The 24,317-nt window shown below is 59.4% G+C and overlaps 1 protein-coding gene across 5 annotated transcripts in view; it reads left to right on the forward strand.

The window, feature by feature from the left end:
• PHACTR3 (phosphatase and actin regulator 3) overlaps positions 1-24,317 on the forward strand; it is a 214,898-nt gene that overhangs the window by 100,033 nt on the left and 90,548 nt on the right. For 3 of the 5 annotated variants that reach the window (XM_060621356.3, XM_060621370.3, XM_060621366.3), the window contains exons 2-4: positions 12,864-13,025; positions 16,585-16,662; positions 23,256-23,438. In XM_060621356.3, the coding sequence (XP_060477339.1) occupies positions 12,864-13,025; positions 16,585-16,662; positions 23,256-23,438 (423 nt within the window). Of the gene's footprint in view, positions 1-12,863; positions 13,026-15,132; positions 15,390-16,584; positions 16,663-23,255; positions 23,439-24,317 lie in introns of those variants that run through there. The other 2 variants (XM_060621382.3, XM_060621361.3) reach the window with 2 other exon arrangements.

Consider the following 24,317-nt stretch of genomic DNA (forward strand, 5'->3'; position numbering starts at 1 on the left):
TAGGGTCATTGCCAGGTTTGCTTGAGACTTTATGCTTTTATGGCTCTTTCACATCTGCGTGAGTCGCAGTCCTGACGCACGTGTGGGTTATCGTCTGGCACCCCGGCCTCCTTCCTTCTGGACCCCAGAGTCCTGATGCTGCGAAGGGCGGGGTTGACACGCAGAGGCCAGGCCGGGAGGCGCACAGGGAGCCTGCTCGGCTTGGTGTTGACCTGCCGCGGCCGGAACAATCGCGCGCTTCGTTCTCCGGGACATCGGTTTCGTCAGCGCTGGGTCAGGCCACCGCTTGAGGTGCAGGTGCATGGAAAAATGGAGGGCTGTCTGCTCTTTGTTCTGCTGGAAACCACCGCTCTTTTTGGTGGGTTTTATGGCTCTGACTCTGGCTTTATGACACGACAGAGGGCTCCACTGGGTCAGGACATAGTGTCTGTTCAAATTGAGGTAAAATTACCTAAATTTAACATTTGAAATCCCGAAATTTAACATGTTGACTCCTTAAAGGGTATGGTGGTGTGGCCTGAAGTACATTCACATTGTGGCGCAACCCCTAATTCTAGAACTTTCTTGTCACCGAAACGGAAACTCTGCCCCTCAGCAGCCGCTCCCATCCTCCCACCCCTCCCCCGCCCCCGGCCCAGCCCTGGCGACCACTAATCCACGTTTGTCCGCTCTGGCCTTTTCGTGTAAGTGGACAGACACGTCTTTGTGCCTGCTTCTCTCAGCATCACATCCTGGGGGCTCATCCACGTCGTGGCGCGTGTCAGTGCGTCGTTCTTTTGGGCGTGTGATACGGCGCAGCCGTGTGGGAAACGGGCTGGCCCGTGAAACAGGGCACAGGGGCGCCTGGGTGGCTCGGTTAAGCATCTGACTTCAGCTCAGGTCAGGATCTCCCAGTTCATGGGTTCGAGCCCCGCATTGTTCTGCTCTGACAGTACACAGCCTGCTTGGGATTCTGTCCCCCTCTCTGCCCCACAGGCACTCTTTCTTTCTCTCTCTTCCAAAATAAAAAAAACAAAAAACACAAAACAAAACCTGGAACAGAAGACCAGAAATCCCCCTCCTAGGTGTATACCCCAAAAGCACTAGAAATAGGTCTTCAAGCGAGCACTGGTCCACGAGTATTCCCACAGCGCTGTGGTGGACCGACAAGCAAAATATACGAGATAGGCCTTTTCTTTAGTATTTATCGCATCAGGTGTTGTCACTTTGGCAGGAATCTTACTGTGTCCGGAGACAGTCCTCTCCTTGGCACAGGGCCACCAGCCTCACTCTGTGTCACGGAGCCCCTTCCACTCATCGGCTCCTTGCCTGATTCCTTCCAGAATGTCTCTCGGGAACCTGCTGGGGCCGAGCCTGCAAGGCCCGTCCCAGTGGGGAGAGTCTGAGAGAGAACACGCCAGAGGAGCAGGGCCCACGGAGCCAAGGACAGGACGCGCTGGCACTGGGAACCCAGGGACAAGAAGAGGTGGCCTGCGGAGGAGGGAGGAGGGAGGGATGGGCCCCTCCAGGAGCTGCCAAGCGTGGGGCTGCGGGGGTGGGAAGAGCCCCCGGCGGCCGGAGCTGCTGGTGAGGGAGAGGCCAGGGCTGAGGAACAAAGTGGGATTTTATTCTGATGCCCGTGGAAGCCCCTGGAGCGGGTTAAGCAGGGTGAGGTAGGGGGAAGGAATCGTGGCATGACATGACCGGGGTCAGACGTTGCAGGCAACTGGGAGCCGCGAGGGGGGCCGGGCCCGGGTGCATGAGCAGAAGACAGTGCAGGTCAACGTCTAGTTGTCCGTTCTGCTGTTGCCACCCATTTCTCCTAGACCTTGGGTCTGGGAGGGCAGGGCCGGGTCTCGGGCCCAGAGCGGTGCTCAGGAAGGAGCACTTGAGTGTGAGTCCGTCATTCCGGTGTGCAGTGCGGTGGGGGGTGGACAGAGCTGGCTGCCGCGTGAGAGCGGCTCCCGGGGGCCCCACAGCAGTGGAGAGCAGTGACTGGGGCCAGGGTTAGCCCTGCGGCCATCAGCTGGGGCTGGCCCTGCCTGGGGGCCCCCCGGGGGCTGTCTCCCAGCAGCCAGAGACTCTGGGCATGCTCCAAGCAGGCAGGTGTCACCGGCTCTTTCCTGTTCCCAGAAGGTGTGCGCTGTGCAGACTTGCTGGGTCGCTGAGCCGTCTCGGCCCCGCTGTCACTTCTGTGATGGCACCAGGGGAGCCGGGGCCGGGACAGGGCCTGTGGTGAAGCTAGGAGCCAGGGGAACAGCAAAGTGCAGGTGCTCAGGCAGGGCGGCCTTTGCTCTCAGGGGAGGGTCTCGGGGGCAGCGTCACATCAACCCCTGAGGGGCCAGAAGGAGGCGGCGTGGGGCAAGAAAGTGTGGCTAAAAAGCATCAAGTTCAGAAAGAGTTCAACTTAGTAAAGCCTGAGAAACGTCTGATTGTGTAGGATTATAAACTTCAGCTACGCCTGCACTAGGTCCCTGGGTAGGGACAGTTGGTTCTCAAATGCTTGCTGAGCCCTCACTGAACCCTCCTGAGCTCTGTGTTTGGGCCTGAGCAGGGGGCGGTTACATGGGACACACTTGGTCCCTGCTCTCCTGGTCACATAGCCAAGAAGGACATTCAGTTCACAAATAGGCAAATCAAGAGCTAATTCTAAATTATACTGAAGTCTATGGTGAAAAACCCATAACAGGTGGGTATGGAGGATGGGACCGTGAGGTACGCGTAGGAGTTCATCAGGGAAGAGTGTTGCCTCCAGAAGGATTGGCATGGGGGCAGCCCTGTGTCAGGAGAAATTGAGCGGGAAGCAGAAGGGAGATAGTGGAGGGAAGCAGGGGGCGTGGGTGGAGAACAGCTTAAAGAAGCAGTCACCTGGGGGTGCCTGGGTGGCTCAAAGGACTCTCAATTTCGGCTCAGGTCATGACCTCATGGTTTCATGAATTCAAGCCCCGCCTCGGGCTCTGTGCTGACTGCGCGTGGAACCTGCTTGGGATTCTCGCTCTCTGCCCCTCCCCCGCTCTCTTTCTCACTCTCTAAATAAATAAATAAATAAAATTTTTTATTTATTTATTTATTTATTTATTTATTTTTGGGACAGAGAGAGACAGAGCATGAACGGGGGAGTGGCAGAGAGAGAGGGAGACGCAGAATCGGAAACAGGCTCCAGGCTCTGAGCCATCAGCCCAGAGCCCGACACGGGGCTCGAACTCACGGACCGCGAGATCGTGACCTGGCTGAAGTCGGAGGCTTAACCGACTGCGCCACCCAGGCGCCCCAATAAATAAATAAATAAATAAATGAAAGAAAGAAAGAAAGAAAAGAAAGAAAGAAAGTAGAAGGATTGGGGTCACAGTTGGGGTCTTGTGTTTCACCAGAAAAGTCACAGTGACATTAAGCAGGAAAGTAATGCGAGGCCCTGCTGGGGGGGGGAGGGGGGTGGGGGTGGGGGGGGCCGGGCCGGCTTAAGAGGATGCTGGGAAACCAGTCTGAGGCTAGAGTTGGAGGTAGGTAGTGACACTGGCTGGACCCTAGGGGTCAGCAGCGAGAGTGAAGGTAAGGGATCCTGAGCCAAAGCCATTCCTTCCCGCCTTCTTTCTTCTCCCAGCGTCCAGTGGGACTTTTCCCGAAGACGTTTCCGAAGGGACCACCTAAGGCAGGAGTCAGCTCCCAGAGCACTTGTGCCTTCCACTGGTGTTTATAAATCAAGCTTGATTAAAGCGTATCCGTGCCTATTATTTAGGTATCATGGATGGCTCCCATGCAGTGGCCCGGTAGTTGCCACAGAGATCGTCTGGCCCTTTACAGAAAGCATTTGCCCACCCCTGACCCGAGCGAGATGAACGTGGGACCCATTTTCTTTTCTTTTCTTTTTTAATTTTTTTTAATGTTTATTTTTATTTTTGAGACAGAGAGAGAGACAGAGCGTGAGTGGGCAAGGGGCAGAGAGAGAGAGGGAGATACAGAATCCAAAGCAGGTTCCAGGATCTGAGCTGTCAGCCCAGAGCCTGACGCGGGGCTCGAACTCACAAACTGTGAGATCATGACCTGAGCTGAAGTCAGGCGCTCAACTGACTGAACCACCCAGGCGCCCCATGTGGGACCCATTTTCAAGATGCAAATCTGTTGGCTCAGACTCTTCCCAGCCTTGACATGTGTGTAATTCCTCTCAGAAATGCTAAAAGCACGCGTATTTCTAAAAATTAACATTTGTCCATAAGCTCTGACTGGCATGTAAGAGCCTCATGTCACACTTTAGTGTGGAAAGTCTGGGCTGGGGCTTGGGCTTTGAAGGCAGTGGGGAATATTACTTATCTCCATTTATAGTGCGATGCTGACGTCTCTCGGTGCGCTGTTTTACGGTTTATCCTTTCTCTGAAATACGCGTTTTTCTCTCCTCTGTAGAAGAAGATCTTTAGGCGGCTGTCTCTAAAAGCAGCTTTTCGTCTTTGCAAAGCCCATGGGCTTCTTGCTAAGCAATTTCTGCAGGAGTTTGCCGAAGTGCAGACCAACCTACTAAGCGCAATGCCAACACCACCGGTGTCCGAGACGCCAAAGGTGGCTTCCGGGTCCCCCCTTTCACCGTCCCCAACTCCACGGTCCTCGTGGTCTAATTCCTCGTTGCAAACCCCACACAGCCTTTTCAGACCCACCTGGTTTGCAGATTTGAGCTGATTTTCACTTGGAGAACCGGCCATATGTGTGGCAGACATCAGCGACCCTTGGCAGGATCACGGGGTTGATGCTAAACGGATGGTTTCTCTCGTCCCGTGCGCTGGTTTTCCCACCAGACGTGCGAGGCAGAAAGAAACCACTTTAAGGAGGCCCTGGTTTCTGCACTGGCGTCGGGGCATAGATGGTACCCACTGTCCCGTCGTCGTTTTCTCCTCACCATTGCTGTGCGGGGGCCCCGGGCAGCTACATGGCTCAGAGCCGTGGGAAGTTTCAAAGCCCAGCTTCTGCAAAGGTCTTAGAGAATCCCGTTATCTTTGGAACACAGATATTAGGGATAAGACTTTTATATTCCAAAAATAAATTGTCGTGAACACTTCTTAGCAGGAATACATTAAAATTTTTTTTTAATGTTTCCTTTTGAGAGAGAAAGCGAGAGAGAGAGAGAGAGAGCAAGATCAGGGGAGGAGCAGAGAGAGAGGGAGACACAGAATCCGAAGCAGGTTCCAGGCTCCGAGCTGTCGGCACAGAGCCCGACGTGGGGCTCCAACCCACGAACCGCGAGATCATGGCCTGAGCCGAACTCGGACGCTCAACCGACTGAGCCCCCCCGGGCGTCCCCTGCAGGATATATGTTTAAACTGCTTCATCTCACGTCTCCTGCTCGAAGTCTGTTGTTGCCCCAGCCTGTGTGTGGTTATGGTTATGGCTGTCTGGGCAACGAGGTGTAAATAGGGGTTGCCTGATCTGTCTGTTTAGGAAGAGCTGGTGAAACAGCAGTATGCAGTTGCTTACTGCAGGACTTCTCAGAGCCTTCACTGTGATCATTCGCGGCAGCCCTTCAGGGAGGGCTTTTAGTGTAGGCAGTGTTTTCCCATCAGTCTTTATCCGTAGAGCATCTCCCAAGCTAGGGTTCCATGGAACATGCTTTGGGAAACACTGGTGTCGCCCCAATGCGAGCTCTACATCCAAAAGCCCGGGCTCCTGTGCCAGCCCTGCCACTTACCAGCTGTGTGACTCCATACGTGGGTCCTGTCCCCTCAGCCTCCTCTTCCCAAATGGCAAATGGAGCTGGAAACGTAGCCCCTGCCTCCTGGGGTCGTTTGCTTGGAATGAACGTGCCAATGAATTTGGCGGCTGCCCTCGGCCTTCTAAACCGTGTTCTCCTATGACGAAGCGTCCGTTCGATCCGCAGGGTCCCGGGGCTCGTGTTCACTCCGACGCCTCGCCAGGGTCTCCTGTTGCCTTCCCTGTGTTTCTTGGGCGCCTCGGCTGACGGGCAGGGCCGAGAAAGCCTCCGTCTGTGTCAAGGGCTGCTCGTGGCGGCCGCCGGGGGAGGGGATGAGCCAGCATGAAGCCTGGAAGTTGCTTAGGGATTGTAATTATCTCCTGCCGTCCAGGGGCGCAGAGGTGACTCTGGGTCGCTGTTAATAACCAGTGACCTGCATTTGGATTCCACTTCAGTTTTTCTACCGCAGGATCAATGTGTCTCATTCATTCATTTATTCACTCAGTCCATCATTCATTTATCCCACACACCGGGTGCCGTGCTGGGCGCCCGAGGAGGAGTGGGAGCCTGCTCTTGGGGTCCTCGTGGCCTGGTGAGGCTGCGGTTATCTGCACGGGGGCTGTAAGGGACCACAGGTTCTGATGGGCAGGCTCTCAGAGCAGCAGGAAAATCCCGCAGAGGTCCTGAGAATAGAGCCATCGGCCCTTAGAAGTTCTTCTCCCCTTCTTCTTGCATCCCTTCTTGCATCCCTTCTTGCATCTCACCCTTCTTCTTGCATCCCCGCCCTCTCCCTCCCCACCCCAGCGACCTGTCCCCGCCTCCACGCCCGGCCACGGTTACGTGGAGTGGACTCACGTAGGTGTTCGGCTCTGGGCCCTGGTTCTGTCCGTATTGATCGGTGCTCCCCAGATATCCTGCTCTAAGGTCGTCACTCAAGAATTTTCCAGGAATGGGGAACGTCAAACCACAGTCCTTGTACATCTGGGAGACTTAAAATCCATTTTGAAAATCTGGGTTTGGAGGTTCAGACGCGTCCTGGTGGTGGTTCAATCAAAACACCGAGAACTTCCTTCGTAGACGGCTGTCGGGGCACATCGTTCGTGGCCTGGCCGCAAGCCGTGGGTCTTTCGATGCTAAGTGCCACGGTTTTGCTCCACGCGGCTTTGATGCTTAGGTCTGCTCCAGCCCTGGCTTTCGCCCCTCATCCCCGACAGTGCCGTCTTCACCCGCTCCATGTGATGTAGCGAGGGGGTTAGGATGAGGGCTTTTGGAGCCGACATCCTGACTTGTAAGCATCCTGTCACCTTAGCTGTGTGACCTGGGAAAGTTATCTCACACCTTTGTGCCTCCGGCTTCCTCCTTGTCACATGGGGGATGAAAAGACTGGCCTGCCTGCTGAGGTCTTTTTTTTTTTTTTTCAAGTTTATTTATTTATTTGGAGAGAGAGAAACAGAATGAGACAGCACATGAGCAGGGGAGGGCAGAGAGAGACGGAGAGAGAGAATCCTGAGCAGACTCCCCACTGTCAGCACAGAGCCCAGCATGGGACTCAAACTCACAAACTCAAGATCACGACCTGAGCTGAAATCAAGACTCAGACACTCAACCAGCTGAGCCACCCAAGCGCCTCCGCCTTCTAGGGTCTTGATGGGAACGAAAGGAGCTGATTCGTGTTCGGTGCTCAGGACGGGGCTTGTCGCACAACACAGCAAGTGCTCCGTAGATGTGCTGTTGCTGGAACAGACCTGGGTGTTCCTGATCCTTCCCTGTGCACCAATGCCCCAGGTGGAGGGCTTTCCCGGCTCTGATGAGGGCTCTCACTCAGCAACATCTCTGGATCCCTCCCTCCTTTCTGTGCCGGCCTGCGACCCTCATGCTGCCTGTCCCCTCTCAGAGAGCCTCCCTGCCTGCAGCCTGGCTCCCTGCAGCCGTCATCCACACGGCACTCGGTGAGGCCCCTTCACAGCGCTGGTCCTCTGTGCCTCCCCTGCCCTCCCCATTCCGGAAACCCCGAGCTCCAGGATGAAGGCTCTCAGATTCGAGTGCACAGACCCACGCTGGCAAATTGGTAACACCAAGGACGACACAGTTTTATTCATTTATGTGTATTTTTAAATGTTTATTTTTGAGAGAGAGAACAAGCAGGGGAGGGGCAGAGGGGGGGGGGGGGGGGACAGAGGACCTGAAGCGGGTTCCACACTGTCAGCCCAGAGCCTGACGCAGGGCTGGAACCCACCAACCGTGAGATCATGACCTGAGCCGAAGTCGGACGCTCAACCGACTGGGCTACCCAGGCGCCCCCGTGTTGTTTCTTATTCACTTATCAATATACTTTTAATTAAAAGAGTCCTCTCTTACCGTGAGGTTCTTTTCTGCCTATTATTTATGGTCAGTGGTGGTGATAATACGTGACAGTCTCGTGCAGGTGTGTGCGTGCGTGTGTTGGTCGTTAATCGGCAGTGTAGGAAGTTGGCATCTCTGAGCACGTCAGTCTCCCACGTGGAAGTTTCACGGGGCTTCTGGACCTCCGAGATGAGGACGCCAGACCTTGCTTTTCTGCCTCATCTCCCATCGCCCAAATACCACGTCCTGTCGCGCTTTGATGGGTTCGCACCCTTTATTCAGCTCCTCAACCTCCAAGGCCGGAATCAAGTACCACCCACCCCCCAGCAGCCTTCGCAGAGCCCGCCTCCCTCCATGCAGAGCAGCTCTGGCCCCGGGCGGGCCTCAGCTGATGCCTGCTGCCTGAGTTTGGGAATGAATGAATGCATGAAGCCAGCAGAGAGCGGTCTTCCGATTTTGGCTGATAGAGAGGGCGTCTGTCTGTCTTCCCTGCGAGGCCAGCCACTCAGCTTGTGGGGGTCATCCGCGAGTGGGGGTCCCCTCCGTGGTGTGTTTTGGGGAGAGGCCACGTGCTAGAAGAGGGAGACAGGTCAGTCGATGGAAGATGGGGAAGCAGAAATGCCCGGGGTCACTAAGGAGTGGACTCCAGAGTCCGATGGACGGGGGTCGGATCCAGGCGCCAGAGTCACAGGCCAAGCAGGTGTTTATTTGAGTACCTCCCGTGTGCCAGGCACCAGTAAAGATGCCAGGGGCCCACGGCGAACGAGACAGCCACAGCTCCCGTTCTCACGGACAGGACTTCGTTTGTCCAGGTGAGAAAGACAGATGGCAATTGTAAACGGTACGTCCCGGGAGGATGTCCGAGAGCTATGGGAGCGAGGGTGGAGGGGATATCGTGAAGGAAGGGGCTGGCCCAGGGCCAGGCATGAAAATGAGCCCATAAGCTCAGTGAGCTCGGTCATGGTGGCCTTCCCGGCCTTGTCCTAGAGCGGTGCCTCAATGTAGGTCTGTGGGATCCATCGGTGGGGGAGGGAGGCAGGGTTGGGGACCAGGAGAGGGCTGGAGTGTGGGGGGCGGACCTGTCTCGTGTCAGCAGGCCGGGCCACCTGCCCCATCCGTCATTTGGGAACCCGGGGAGGCCTCCCGCCTGCCCTGTGGCTGCCAGTTTTACTTCCTCACGCAGATGTGGGGAAACATGTTTCATTAATTAACTGCTAATGCTTCACAGGTGGCAGAGGTGGCCCGGGAACAGCCCCGCTGTGTCATTCGGAGGCTGGAGGGATGTGCTAATGTGTCTGCACCCCCGGGAATGCCCCCGGTGGGGGAAGGGGGCTCCCCAGCAGCCCGAGAGAGACACTGGGTGAACTCACGGGCCGGAGGTAGAGGGAGGAGGGCAGGGGCGCCAACCGCCCTCCCCCCCCCCCCCCCCCCCCCGCCCCGGGACACACACATGCGGGAACACAGCCACTCCTGCGTACACACGTGTCCCCGTGCACACCCACCCTTGGTGTGCCCAGGAGGACACACACCCGCCTCTTGCTCACACAGACCCCCGGGCGCACAGTCGGAGAGAGTCGTGCCCTCTCTGTCCTCGAGGTGCTTGTGATCCCTTCGCTGGAGGGTACAGCGTCTGTTCTGACGTTTCTGTCCTTGCGCCTGGTCCTGGGCTGAGCCCCGCAGGGGGAGAGGTGGAGGAGGGAGGGGGTGCTGGGGGTGCAGCCCTCAGCCTTCTGGAGCCTGCTGCCCTGGGCTTTTGCTCCCCGATGACAGCAGGTCCCTGAGGCGTTGCTCAGACGAACGTGTCTGTCCTGGTCGAGCGAGGCGGATATTTGCTAAATGGACAAATCAGATCTTTTTTTTTTTAATATGAAATTTATTGTCAAATTGGCTTCCATACGACTCCCAGTGCTCATCGCAACAGGTGCCCTCCTCGATGCCCAGCACCCACCCTCCCCTCCCCCCCACCCCCCATCAGCCCTCAGTTTATTCTGTTTTTAATGAGATGAAGATCCCTCAATGGCTCCCTGCTGAATTTCGAGTCAAGTTCGAGCCCTTGGGGCCCCTGCCCTTTCTGTGCTCCAGGCTGTGCGTGAGGACCCTGTGTGTCAGAGGGGCGTTGGGAACCCCGGTACCTGCTCCAGCCACTAGGGGCAGAGGTGGGGGGGGGCAGGGAGTCCAGGGACTCACGTGATGATGGTGGGGAGGAAGAGGAGGGTGGGGAGGAAGGCGATGGCGAGGAGGGAGACTCTGCCCCTCGGCCCACCTTCCATGGGTTCAAGCAAGCCATGTGGCCGAGCCCCGGGCAGGGATTTGGGAAGTCCCGTGCCCTCGGTTCCCCAGCGAGGCCAGGGCAGGCGTGAGGGTGCAGGGAGGGGTGGTGCCAGCACGCCCTGCCCCGTTAGTGAGTGACAGAGCCAGGATGTGAAGCCCAGATGCCTGGTTGTAGCACCTGCTTTCTTAACAACTGCACCCTACTGCCTCCCATAGCATGCTGCGTGCCGTGAATGTCGCCGCGCAGGGATGACGACTGTGAATAGGGGGCGGAGATGAGTGGGTGGCCACCAGGAGCAGCTCTGGGGAGCTACACAGACGTGGTGCTCAATCTGCACTTTGTGCTACAGGAGAAGGGGAAGGGCAGGGAGCGTGCAGAACGGCGATGTGATCAGTTATATTTGTGAGGGTGGGGATCGCGGGGAGACCGGCTGGAAGGCCTTGTGGGGCATGCGGGGGAGCCGCCGGCGGCTGGGGGCCTGGACCAGGGTCACGGGTTCTACTTTGTGCTGCTCTGTTTTTGCTTTGGCTGCTAGGAAACTCGGAGCCATGTGTGTGCCCTCCTCTGGATTTCCACACTCATCGTGTGGGGCATGTGTGTTTCTGTGACGCCACCTTTTGTGGAGTGGTGACAATGGTCCGTTGTCCCTCTGCACATCTCTGGGGATCTTCATTTTCACACCAGCCCAAGGCCTGGGGAGACCTGGCCAGTTCTCTTCCGCAGGACAGCGGCTCTCCTTGTGCCGTGTGGCTCTGACCCACACGCTTGAATCTGGCGCCCGTAGGCAGGAGGGGATGGCAACACACAGTAAGCTGCCTCTGGGAGGAGAAGGGCCTGTCTGCATCCCGCGGCTGGAGCACGGTGCTGGGGAGATGGTGGGGGGGGATCTGCGACAGGTGCCCTGGGGCTTCCTTGGCTCCCCCCCCCCCCCCCCCACCAGGCCCCTGCTGGGTGCCGGGTACTGGGGACAAGCTCGAGCAGGCTCGTCTCTCAACAAGACACCCCCAAGCTTGTTCTTCCACGCGGGTTGCTTTGTAGACCACCGGGGACAGTCTCCGGTATGTAGTTAATACTCAATTAATAATAGCCAGAGACAGCGGCCACGCAACCTGGGTGGCTGGGACAGTCCTGCTTTGTGCCTTCTGTTGGTGTCTTACCCATTTGTGTCCTGCTCCGGGAGATAAATTCACACAGTCACCGTAGAGGCAGCTTCCAGATACGAGAGGGGTCCGGGCTCAGGCCCCGCAAGGTCATGCCTGACCTCCAGCGTTTTCTCGCTCTGTGGGTCCACAAGATGACTCACTGCTCTGAGCCTCAGTGTGCTCATCTGTAAAATGGATATGATAGGAGTCCTGTATCTCATAGATTTACTGTGAGGGTAAAGTTAGTTGGTACCTGGCCAGGAACAAGCAGTGACTTTTACTCCAGGATAATTCTTTTGTTCCTCATATAATAGAAATTACTGTGAAAATTTCTACCAGAAGACAGCCATGCTGGCATGGTCTTAGACACCAGAGTGTCTATACGGTCTTAAAACGTAGTTAATATCATTCTACACGGATTGTAACCTACTCTCGATCAACTGTGTGTTATATATGTTTACCTAAGTTTCCAGCCTCTGGGGCCACCCTGCATTTTCCTTTGAATGCTGGATGTCAGGGACGATCATTATCTTTATTTTACACGTGTGGAAACTGAGGCTCGGAGGGGCTGGGTGCCGTGAGCCCTGTCTGGCTGCTCCTAGCCCAGGAGGCTCGTCTCTGGGGCGTCCATCACCTGGGGCGCCGGGCCAGGTCTGGCCCCTCTGGTGGACTCCCACCGAGGACCCTCCCAATACCCCCTCACTCCAGCCCTGCTCATCCAGCATATTTGGGCCCCTCTGGGGCTTCTTGTCTCTTTATAAACTCAGGCTCCCAGCCCCTGCTTGTGCATCGCAATGAAGTGAATTAACTCACTGGCTGTGGGACTAAATGTGTTCTGGGTGGCACGTGTGTGTGCGTGTGTGTGTGCACGTGGGGTGTCCTGGCCGGGGTCCGGGCACCGGTGCCGGCAGCCATGCTGGGTGGGGAGCACTGGCTGGTCTGTGAACCCCCACCCGAGTGACACTGGGAGATTAAAACTCAGCACACCCAAGACCTCGTCACTGCCCTGTCCCAGGAGGGGTTTGGGGCATCTTGAGCTTTTCCCCCATCCTCCCGGGTGCCGGCCCGAGCTCTGGTCTGAGCTGTGCCTGTGGGACAGGGTTCTGGGCGGGCAGTGGAGACAGCAGCCGTCTGGCTCATGTGACTCTGCACTTTGACCGTCTTGTCCGCTGCAATGTTTTCCGTTCTCACCCATCTTTTTCCTTAAACAATGAACACATCGTGAACTACAGAGCGGCCTGTGGAGAAGCATGTGTCTTTCTCTTCCCGGGCCCCACAGTAGCAAGTGCCCCTGTTGCTCGAGGGCCCCACGGACGTTTTCTCTGCACGTGCCAGCATGCTAGGGGCGCGGGCCAGCCCCGGGCTTTGGAGAATCACCGGTGGCCCCGTGGGTGAGGGGAGCCACGCGGGATTGGTGATCACCCGGCCCCTCCTTGGTGTGCTCCCCTTGCAGATGAGATGGACCCAGTCCCCCCAGCGCGCTCCGAGTATCTGGTCTCAGGGACCCGAACCCCCCCTGTGAGGAGGAACAGCAAACTGGCCACCCTGGGCAGGATCTTCAAGCCCTGGAAATGGAGGAAGAAGAAAAACGAAAAACTGAAGCAGACCACATCCGGTGAGCATGGGGGACAGGGAGCCGGTGCCACTGTCCCCGAGCTTCTCCATGCTGATGTTGTCTTCCCCTCCCCCACGGGGGGCGGGCTCCCACAGCAGGGGCTGCTCCCCGCCTTTGGGTCCCTTCCTTCCTCTGGCACAGGCCCCACCCACCCGGCTGGGGGCGGGGCCAGCACCGGGCACACCTGCAGCCCACTGCCCGCCCAGACCCACGGGGCACACAGGTGGATGGGACCTTGTTCATGCGCACCTGGGGGTCCCTGCGGGGCAGGGAGGCCAGCTGGTGACGGCAGTCCTTGCCGACCACACTGCAGTAGCACGCGCCCAGCCCCCACACCCGGACCCACACTTCGAGGGCCTGCCGTCCCTAGGAGCCCCCCAGGTGATTCAGAGGGCCGGGGCCCGCATCTTGGCCCCAATTCCCGCAGGCTCCTCCTCTTGCTGGAAGCCAGGGCCGCCGGCTCCAGGGCTCCTAAGCTCTTCCCGAGGAGGGTGCCCACAGGCAGTGCCCCCCCAACGCCCTCCCACCACCGGATCCAGAAGCCCCCTTCCGTCACTCACCTGTGGCCCCATCCTTACACCCTGCCGGTCCCAGCTCTGTGGGAAGTTGGGTCGCGGCGGGTTGGACCGTTGCCCCTGCCCCCTCGAAATCCACGCCAGGAGCTACGGCCACGAGACAACCACGCGGACACATGTGGTGACAGCAAATACAACAGGCCGTGATAGCGAGCAGTGACCAACCAGACACTCAGAGCACCCCCGTCACCCACGTTACCGTGACCCCGCCCATCTCAGGGAGGGCAGGCCGGTCCCGCGGCCAAGGTCTGGTTCCCGGGTGAGAGGGTGTCCTTGGTGAAGGGGAGGGGGGCCGGTGCCGTGAGAAGCAAACCCCACGGGCCTCACCGCTGAGCTGTGCACCTGTTAGCTACGGCTGGAAACAATTAGTGAGGGAGCCGCGCATGTGGAATTAGTCTAGGCCTTGGGGACCAGCCTGGTAAGTGCCCGTCTCGGGCTGCTGTCTCTGACGGTCCCCAGGGCCCCTGTCTCCTTCCCAGCCCTGAAGCCGTGCGGCGTGCAGAGACAGGGCTACCCCAACAGGTCTTTCCCTCACACCTGTTGCACGTTTTACAAATTATTTTTAACCCCCTGAGAAGCTGATCGACCCGTTCTCCTTGTCCACAAGGGCAGCACATCAGTGTTACTGCAGGAATCTCAAACACCTCCTGTGTGCCAGGGACAGAGTAGACGGGGGACCCAGGCCCTGTGCACTTAGGGCTCTGCCCAGCGGGGAGTGGGGCGACAGACCAGTGAGCATGCGTGCAAGCATGCGAGACGTCACGGCTCCGGTGGGGCCCCAGGGGAGCTGAGCAGGTGCCGGGGAGGAGTGCGGAGGGGTGGGGTGGGTGGGCAGATCTGAGAAGGCTCGGGTGAGGAGGCACCGTTGAACTGAGATGTGATTGGCCCCTTGAGAAAAGCAGGGCAAAGCGTTGCAGCAGAGGGAACAGTTCACGCAAAGGCATGGAGTTGGGGAAGGCACCAGGGCCCAGAGCAGGGTGGCCTCCGTGACCTGGGGAGCCCCTGATGCTCTCTGGGCCGTGGGATTGGAGGGTTGAGCCGTGCAGGCCCCCTCGGCACTGTGCTGCCACTGAGTGGCCTGGAGGTTCGTCAGGATGCTGCGGGGTCCCTGTAGATGCATGGAAGGTCTCCAGGTTAACACCTGCAGGGTCCCCACCTGGAGGCCCTTTATCGGGCATCTGGCCATCTCAGGAGCAGGACTGCATTTCGTTTACTTATTCCAGACCATTCTTCCCCCCGAAGTGTGGGATGTTAGTTATTTCAGCTTTTTAAAAACGCCATTTCACAAGCACTATTGGTTAGCGTGAGAGGAAGGTGATTTCAAGACACTAACGAAGCCGGCACTGGTCTGGGCGGGGCGGGAGGGGCAGCGTCGTGGGGACGGCTCCCAGAGGCTGCAGTTTGGGAAGTGGCCCCGAGCCGGCACCTGCTGTGGGGGGCTGGCTCAGTGATAGGGGCGGCCCCCTGAGACGGGACAGCAGACCCTCGCAGCTGCCTCTTTGGGGTGTTGGGAGGGCTCAGGAGTCAGAGCAGACAATGTCCTGTGTGTGAGCCGGGCCACCGTGAGCGCGACCCGAGCTGGCTGGATGATCGCGCGGCTCTTTGGACCTCCACCCCCGTTCTGCGCACCCCTGTCTGTGAGGCTGGACAGCAGCCCCTCTACTCACACCTCCCAAAGTCAGAGTTCAGGTCTCAGTTTCGTGCATACTTCTGGCCCCCGGACATTGGATTGGAAATTGGACTAAAAAAGGAAATTATGCTCCCTTTGCCGGAAAACGTCTTCCTGCTGGTATGTTTGGCTTTTCCCTGTCCGTCTTCAGCTGTCGGTGTGAGCGCCCTGAGGGAGGCCAGCCCGGACATTCCAGCACAGCCTGGGCTTCCCAGACCCCTACCTCCCAGTCCCTCTGGTTCTGGGTCATTCCACGGCCCCAGGTGTAGATGCTTCTCATCCAGCTTCCCCAGCGCTGCCCCCAGGCGGAGGCCATGCCTGTCTGGCTCCCCCATGCCTTTACAACGTAGGTGCTCAGTTAATGCTTTATTAGTTCTAAGCATTTGAGCAGCTCTGTTATCCCTGCCGGCTGGCTCCCACTCGAGCCCTGGAGGGAGGGGGGCTGAATTGTTTCTGCTTCCCAGGGACACCTCAGCGTGTGCTCAGTAGATACTTTTGGCTAAGTAACTTCCTCGTCCTTACCTGTTTGTCCTCTGCTGCCAGTCTTTAAGCTCCGAGGGGAGAGGCCGGCTCCGGTCTGTGCTCCCCGCTGCAGCTCTCACCGGGCAGAGCGCTGGCACACACGGGTGACCCATAGGCCCTCTGGGATCAGGCTTAGTAGCCAGAAATTTGCATCTTTCAAAGAAGGGGGTCCAAGGAATTGCATGGGGTCATATTTGGAAATTGAGTTCTAACTGTAGGCAGATAGTTTCCTGGACGGATGAAGGAGACCGGCAAGCAGAGTGAGCCCCCAGCCTCACGGGTAGGGGTGAGTGGGAGCTGGCACCTTGGCCGGCCCCGCCCCTGTCCTCCCTCCCTGTCTGGCAACTTCTCTGAAAGCTTTAAAACCCGGGGTTTTCTCAGAGGAACTTCTGGGAAGCCAGTGGTCACAAAAGACCATGTTCTGACCAGAGCTCTAGAGCCACCAGGGTGTCTGGAAACATAACAGGACCCACAGAAAAGCGCCCCCGGGTCTTGGGGGTAGAGGGAGGGTGTGGTCCTGGGCCGGTAAGTTGGGGAGCCTTTGGCGGAGGGTAGGCATGTGCAGGAGTCAGCGTAAGGAAGCGTTAGCCGAGGCGTTGCTTTGCAGATGAATCACAGAAATCATTGCCTTGAACAGTGCACTCAGTGTGCTCCCCTCCGCCGTGCGTACGTGCAACGCTCATCAGGCTGCGTAGTAAGAAAGCTTGGAAGTCCCCAACGGCGCTCCCCGCCCGGTGGCCCCCAGCCCCGTGGTCTTGCCCGTGACTCACCGGCCTATTTGTATGTTGTGCAGCACTGGAGAAGAAGATGGCCGGCAGGCAAGGTCGGGAGGAGCTCATCAAGAAGGGTCTGCTGGAGATGATGGAGCGGGGTAAGTGGGGCCGCCACGGTGGCAGGTGCTGGGCCAGGGCGCCCGGCAAAGGTCAAGGGCGGAACGGTGATCCGGGAAGCCGGGTATCGGGATACAGGGGCTGGACCCGAAGGAGGCCATTCACCGTCGGGTCCCTCCGTGAGGTTACGGGGCCACCTCTGCAAGCGGCCCGGAGCTAACGCCTTTGGGGCCACATCCGGCGGCTTCCTGCCCTAGCTGGGCCCGGGCCAGGCCGCTGCTGGGTCCTGGTTCCCCACGAAGTGGCAGGATTGGCTTTTGGTTTTTTCCTGTTGACGTCATTGTTCCTGATGCGGGCAAGTTGTTTTTACTCGCACGGCCGTCTGGTACCCTTGCTGGTCCTTGTGACGTGTGGACGGCTTTCTGGGTGCTGAGCGTCCTCACCCTCACCCCTTCACAGCACCCTCAGCCCCCCGGGAGCGCTCGGATGCTGCTCACGCTGTGCCCTGGAGGCCTCGCCACGGTGATGTCTGCGTGGCCACCTCTGCGTCTTTGAGAATCACCACCTGTTGTGGCTCGCGGGTCATTCGTAACGTTCGTGGCCTCCCCGCCTCGTCCTGCTCTCTGGGTGATGACGAGGCACGGGACTCAGGGCCCGACGCACACGTTTTGTGGGTCCTCCTCCTCTGGGACTCTGGTGTCCCCCCCACCTCACCGCCGCTGGGAGCTCTCTCTGGAGCCGGACCAAGCTCTTGCCTCCTGACCGAAGGGTCCTGGCCTCCCGGAGCCAGTTCCCAGAGGGTGTGAGGGCACGTGGCGCCCCTACCCGCTTCCTGTCCTAGATCTCACTAGGGTGTTTGTCGTTTGGCCCAGGAATCAGGGCCAGGAAGGGACCTTGTGAAGTCAGGGCATCTGCATGTATACCAGGCTCTGCCCCCGTCCTGCCTGTCTGCTCTCAAACCCCCTGTGGTCTTTGTCCTCATGTCTCTTCTTCAGCTTCAAAGAGTGAAGTATTTTTGGTTTTAATTTTATTTATTTATTTTGGGAGAGAGAGAGGGAGAGAGAGAATCCCAAGCAGGCTCTGTGCTGTCAGCTCAGAGCCCGATGCGGGGCTCGGTCCGACAAACCGAGAGATCACGACCTGAGCTGAGATCAAGAGTCGGACGCTGAACCGACCGAGCCACCCAGGTGCCCAAAGAGTGAAGTATTTTGATGACGCCGTCTTCCTGGGAAACCAACGTAGCAGATGGCTTACGACTGATGATCTAACTTGCGTGTAAGAGGAGAGCTCGGTACCCAGTCCTTCAGGGTTCAGATGCTGAACGTTCCGACTCTCGGGTTTGGGGGGATGTCATTGCTGATAGGAACCTGGACTGTGTTAGTCTGGGTGGGACAAAACAGCTCCAGATCCTGCATTTTGAGCATGTTTCCAGCCAACCTTCCTTTGGATCTTGGGGAAGGGGGATGGGAAATGAAAACGGACTTGAGGCCTGTGTATCGTCTATCATAGAAAATACTATCGCTGGTGCATGAGAAGTAAGTGGATGGATTTGATTGCTGTCAGGAAAACAGAGGGGCGGGTGGGAACCGAAGGGGAGTCTTCCAGAAGAGCAGTCTGCCTTTCCTCAGCTCTGAACCTTTGTTAAACGGTTTTGTCTGGTGACTGATGGGCCATATGGAGCAGGCGGCGTCTGGCTTTGGCCCCCAGAGTGTCATCTGCCACCCGCCCCCCCCTTTAGATCACACTTTGTCTCGCCGAGTGATTATGAACCGGGAACCAGGTGGGTCCGACACACGGTCTCCTTCCTCAGGGGTTGAAACCGTGCTCATTAAGTGATGCCACAGGAGATGGTCCCACAGATGCAGGATCACCACGGAGGGGGGTAGGGTGAGCACCCGGAGAACAAGACCCCGGGACCCGACCTGGGCAGGGGGCCACGGGGTCATGTCTGCGGGGGATCCCAGGGCCCTGGGAGAGCAGGCTGGGTCTCAGAGCGAGCTGCGCTGTGCGTTAGCTTCGCCAGGCGCGCTCTTGGATTAAATGCCCTGGGGGCGGGACCCACGCACCTGGACTTCACGGTACCTCCCCAGCTGCCTCCGGCTTTGGTGCCACCAAGGCTGAGAAACAGAGAGAGCGGGGAAGTGGGACGTATCTTCCAGCCCTGGAGGGCCCGCGGTGGAAGGGACAAGGTGGGTGAGGGGCAAGCAGGTAGGAAGCGTGGAGGGGGCCCTGGGTCTGACAGAGCCTTGTATCTTCCTTGCACCCCCTCAACAAAATCAGACACCCCCCCCCCCCCCCCGGAAGCTACCGGGTGACAAAGGCACTTCCAAGTGGCCGCAGCAGCCCAGGGCAGCACAGGGGCACGGGCCGAGCCGGTCTGCGGTGAGCCTGCCCAGCGTGTCACTGAGGGGGGCATGCTAGGGAAGCAGCGTGCCTCTGGGAGGCGGCCTGGGGCCAGGGGGAGGAGGGGGACGTGCTCTTGTCGTGCTCTTTCCTCCATGTGCTCCAGCTCCTGAGGCTGCAGGGACAGCAGGATCTAGGACGGTGCTTGGCATCAGGCTCCTGGGGCGCCTCCTGCCCCACACTGGGGTTCGTGCCAAGCACTTGCTTAGAAAATGCCTTTTCCCACTGGGGGCGGGGTCAAGTCCTTTTGAGGCCGTGTGTGCCCCGGATTTGTCCTGGTATTGGGATGGCCGGCTGGGTGCTGGGAATCCTTGGTGGGGGTGCCGAGTGCCCCCTTCCGGCTCTGGGCTTGGAACTGAGCCTCCTCCCTCCACTGGCCTCCGCGTAGCCTCGGTGTGGGGGTGAGCCCCCCCTCCGGGGTTCGGAGGAAGGACTCCGTGGCCACCACCTGCTGCCAGCCAGGCTGCTTGTCTGCAGCCGGAGCACCTCCCTGTGGCCAAGCGGTACCCAGGGCTTCATGCCCAGCGGGCGCCTGGGTGGTGGGTGTGGGTGACAGTGACCAAGGGGCCCAGAGAGGCCGCCACGGGCTCGGGTCACAGACCCTGCAGAGCTGCCCCAGACCTCACCCGTGCCTTTCTTTGGCCAGGACGAAGCCGCACACGCGCACGGTCTCCGTGTGTGTCACCTGGGGGTTTGCCCACCCCTAGAGCAGTCAGCAGCCTGATGATGTGAGCTGGTCCCCGGGAGGGGACTGCAGGGAAGAGCCCTGGGGTCCCCTGGAGATGAGCCCGTGTCCCTCCTGGGTGTGTGGTTTTATGAGGCAGTCTGACCCCCCACCCCCCTTGTTCCTGCAAGTCTGCTGATGTGCCGGGTGTGGGTGGGGAGGGGGCAGGTGACCCTTCCCACACTGTCTTCCCTGCTTTGGCCAGGCTCCGCCGACTCCTGGGTGGCTGGCGAGGGCCAGCAGCGTCCCAGCCCCTCCCCCGCGTCCTAGCCCACGGGACAGGAGCCTGCACATTTCCCCCCAGTGACTTTGCTCCGCCCACTCGGCATTTGCTTCGGTAACTGGAGGAATCTCCCGTTCCAGCACCGGGTGTAAAAAAGATACTTGTGTTCGGTGACCCGAGAGACGCGTGGTTTCCTTCCTCGGGGAGGGGGGGTTGGGCGGCGACGAGTCAAGTGCGTCTGGCTGCTACGTGGCGGGAAGGCCGGGCGCGGTGCGTGTGTGTGTGGCACGTTCCTGTCGCCGTGGCTGCTCTGTGTGACACCGGTGGTCCACCGTGTGCCCCTCCACAGCCCCCGGGGGGGAGGACGGACATCCGATGGAGAGCAGGCCGGGAGGGAGGGCTGGCTGAACGGCGAGGCACAGGGGACAAGCCACCCACATCTCCTCGTCCCCCCCCCCCCCCCAACGGCATTTCTAGGCAACGGCCCTGCCAGCAGGGCTATTTTGGGAACTGCCAACTTTTCATTGAACGTGATTATGAACCGGGGCTCTGAGCGCAGCCCAGAAAGGTCCTACAAGTGCGCTGAGCGGGGACGCAGGGGAGGGCCCCTAAGTCCGCGTGTTTGGGGAAGACGAAGCCTTGGCTGAGCTGGCCACGGGCTGCAGGCCTCTGGGCCCCACACGTGTGAGTTCTGGTCACGTGATTGTCGTTGGTGATGATTAGGGGAGGGTCGTGGGTTCAAACAGCGGTCGTCCCTGGCCGCCAGCGGCCTGTCCTTCCGAAGGAGGGGTGTGCCTCTGTAAGCGGCAGGCGGCAGCCTCCCCTCGTGAAGGTGTGGGGTCCGGCCGAGACGGTGCTGTGTCCCCGGCAGGCAGACCCCTCGGTGCCAGCTGTGCTCTGCGCCCTGCCACCGAGGACCAAGTGAGCTGGCGGCAGAGACCGTCACGACTGCATGTCGAGTCCGCGTAAACCAGCCCTGAGCGGCGTCCGGGAAAGTGTAGTTTTGAGCTTTGTGACGTTCAGCTATGCCCACTGGGTCTGCGCCCTTGGCTGGCATCTGGGTCTTTGCCTGCACCAGGGCGGGTTGGCAGACCATCGCTGCAAGTCTGCAGCAGGTCTGGCCCGGGAGCGGGTTTTGCAAGGCCCTCGGGCTGGGCACGGTTTTTAAACTTAAAGGGTTTTGTGAAAATTAAAAAAGAACGCAGTACCTGCCGTGTGGCCCACAAAGTCTAAAATACCAGCCGTCTCCTTTTTTGGAAGAGGCTGCCGGCCCCTCGTCTAGGACCTTTGGTCAGCTGACCTGGCTGCATAGACGAGCCCTTCCCAGCCCCAAATCTCCAGACTTCCGGCTGGCCGGCCTCTCTGCCCTTCCCTGGGGAGAGGGCTGTGCAGCCGGGGGGCAGCAGCTGCGACTCCCGTCCCTTTGGGGTCCCACGCCGGGCACCAGGCCCAAGTCCGGGTGCGGCGAGGATCCTGCCGAGGGAGCCTGTCGCCCTCAGGTGGGCGCGCGGGCTCAGCCCAGGGGCCGGGCCCTCAGGCTTCCTCGTCAGGCCTCATCAACGGCAGTAACCATAATTGCAAGCACATGGCGCGTGCCTGCTCTTGGCCAGGTGCGTGGCGTAGCGGAACTGATTTAATTCCCACGTGGAGGCCGTGAAGCAAGTAGTGATGTCGTTACCCCCGTCTCGGAGGCCGGGAAGCGGATGCCCAGAGGTGTCTGCCGTGGGATGGGAGGCATGGGTAGGGTGACCTTCTACTTCTTGTCCAACTTTGGGGGTGAAAGGGACGTTGTTGGAGGACACGAGGGCAGCAGGTAGGGAGTGAGACTGGCGGAGGCGGAAGGGGCCTGACTCTGAGACTGACCCCCGCACCCCGGCCACGGGGGTGGGAGGCAGCTCTCCCGAGCCAGGCTGACCTCCCCGCCGTGCCGTCTCCCCATGGAGGGACGTGTGTGGGTCACACTGCTGCTCTGTGACCTCCCTGAACTGGCCGTGACACCTGAGGGGGCCGTGCAGGTGCCCCGTGCATGGGTCGGTGCTCTGTGTCTCAGAAGGGGTGATGGTTATCAGCTGGCTGTGTCCCAGCCGGGACCCGCCCTCTGGTGGCCGTGCGACTGGGCCGGTTACGCACCTGGACACAAAGCCCCTCATTTTCAAAGGCCACACCCTCCAAGTTCCAGCAGCCGAGCCCCCAAGCAAGGGGAGACACTGGATCCTTGTTTCAGCCCTACTGGGAACCTGGGGTCATTTTTTGAAACAATATTTTTAAGTTTATTTATTTATTTTGAGAGGGAGAGGGAGCATGCGTGGGAGAGCGGCAGACAGGGAGAGAGAGAATCCCAAGCAAGCTCAGCACTGTCAGCATGGAGCCCGGCGTGGGGCTTGAACCCATGAACTACCAGATCATGACCTGAGCCAAAACCAAGAGTCGGACGCTTAACGGACTGAGCCACTCAGGCACCGTGAGCCTGGGGTTATTTTTTTCTGAGAAGGCCACCTGTCTAGACCGAGGGACTCCCCGCTCTGTGCCCCTAGTCCTGGGCTTGCGGTGCCTGGGAGTGTGAGCCCCCTGCCGGCAAGGACTGACTTGTTGATCCCCGCCTCCCTGGGTGGGCCCAGTCCCAGACTCACAGTGGGGGACTGAGAAGGTTTGCGTACCAGGGACCTGATTGTGGAATGGTGGGTGCAAACGTGGATTGGTTACCGGTAGCCGTGACAATGTCCTGTGGCAGACGCCTGCAGCACCTCAGGGCATACGGCAGCCAGGGTCTGTTGTCCCGTCTGGGTTGGCCTCTGCTGCCAGGACAGGAGCAGCTCAGGTTTGCACCGTCTGCCTCTCGCCCCGGCCCACTGGCCCCGCGTGTCCCAGCAGCGAGGGCAGTGGTGGCTTCACTGCAGGAGCCTGCGAGCACTTTTAAAGGCACAGCTGCATCCAACCTGCGGATGCGCTGTTGGTCGAGCGAGCCGCAGGGCGGAGGCCAGCGTGGGAGTGGGGGACGCGCACCACGGAGGTGGGTGGAGGCTTTCCTAGGCTCCCATAGGCAGGTGGTGCACAGAGGCCCCGGGGACGGCGGGGGCGGGGGGGGGGGGGGTGTTGAGGCAGTGCTGGGACCCCCTTAAGAAGACCGGATGTGGAGGGGGACTCCGGGGGGCGGCGTGGGGAAGAACTGAAGGGGCACCACAGCAGGGCCTGGGATGGCACGTCTCCCAGGAAGGCACCCCGCGTGAGCGCAAGCGTGTCGGAAGGGAGGCGCGGGCTCCGCTGACCGCCGCGTTTCCTTACAGATGCTGAGAGCAAAGTGTGCAATCCTGACGGGGGCCCCCGAGCGGCACAGAGCGAACCGTCCACCCCCAAGCAGGAGATGCTGACTTCAGAAGAAGCCCAGCCAGGAAGCCCTTTGGCCACCGGGGCAGACCAGCCTTCCCTGGACGCACCACTGCCCTCGGACTCCCATTCTGACGACGCAGGTACGGCTGTAACCGTGCGGGGCTGAGCCGCTGCCGGGATGGCCGCCGGCTGGGTGGCAGCTGAGGTCCCTGGCCACGGCCTGGGCAATAGCTCTGGTAGAATCCTGTCCTCGGAGGCACAGCCATGCTCTGGGCTCCGAGCCCTGCCATACTCTGCCGTGTGCAGTTTAAACTCTGCCGGGGCATTTTTCTCTGGCTCTTCCCGGGACAGTCTCTTGCCACTGGGAACGTCTGAGCAGGAAAATCCTCTCCAGGGGAGCGAGCCGGTGTCCGTAGGGGCATCCTCGTTGACCCCAAGACAGGAGGGCGGGATGGGGTAGAGGGACCTTCCGAGTGGCCCAAATCCTCAGCAGGTGGCTGTGTCCTCCACAGAGCATGACCTCGGTGCCCGGCGCACAGCGCCCGGAGCCGTGTGGTGCATGTGGGGCGTCGGATGCCGTGTTCCTCGCGCAGGGCTGTCCTCGCCACCTCGCCGCAGGGCGTGCTGCTTGTGTTGCTTGAAACCTCTTTTCCCAGCTCTCTTAAGCGGGAAGAAGGTAGTGTGCACCCTTCTGAGCCTCCGTGGGGACGGCGGGGGCCGTGGCCGTGGTGGTTTTCACTGACTGGACCAGACAGGGGCCAGCTGTGGGCGAGGTGGGGAGGAAGGGAAGGCAGAGAGGAGGCAAAACACGAGCCCCCTGAAGGAGCCCGTGGTGCTTTGAAGCACCCGCCCCTCTTCTTCTGACCCATTAGCTTTTTTGCAGAAATACTCGGGGGGACCTCACCGTCAAGCTGGGAACTTCTCCCCTCGTAAAATTACAAGCTATAAGTACACCAGGCACAGGGTGGGGGTTGGAAGTTGAACCGTCTGCACAAGCGTGGCAGGTTGGAAATCCAGGC

This window comes from Panthera onca, chromosome A3, assembly GCF_046562875.1.
Source record: "Panthera onca isolate mPanOnc1 chromosome A3, mPanOnc1 haplotype 2, whole genome shotgun sequence".
NCBI classification, from domain to species: domain Eukaryota; kingdom Metazoa; phylum Chordata; class Mammalia; order Carnivora; family Felidae; genus Panthera; species Panthera onca.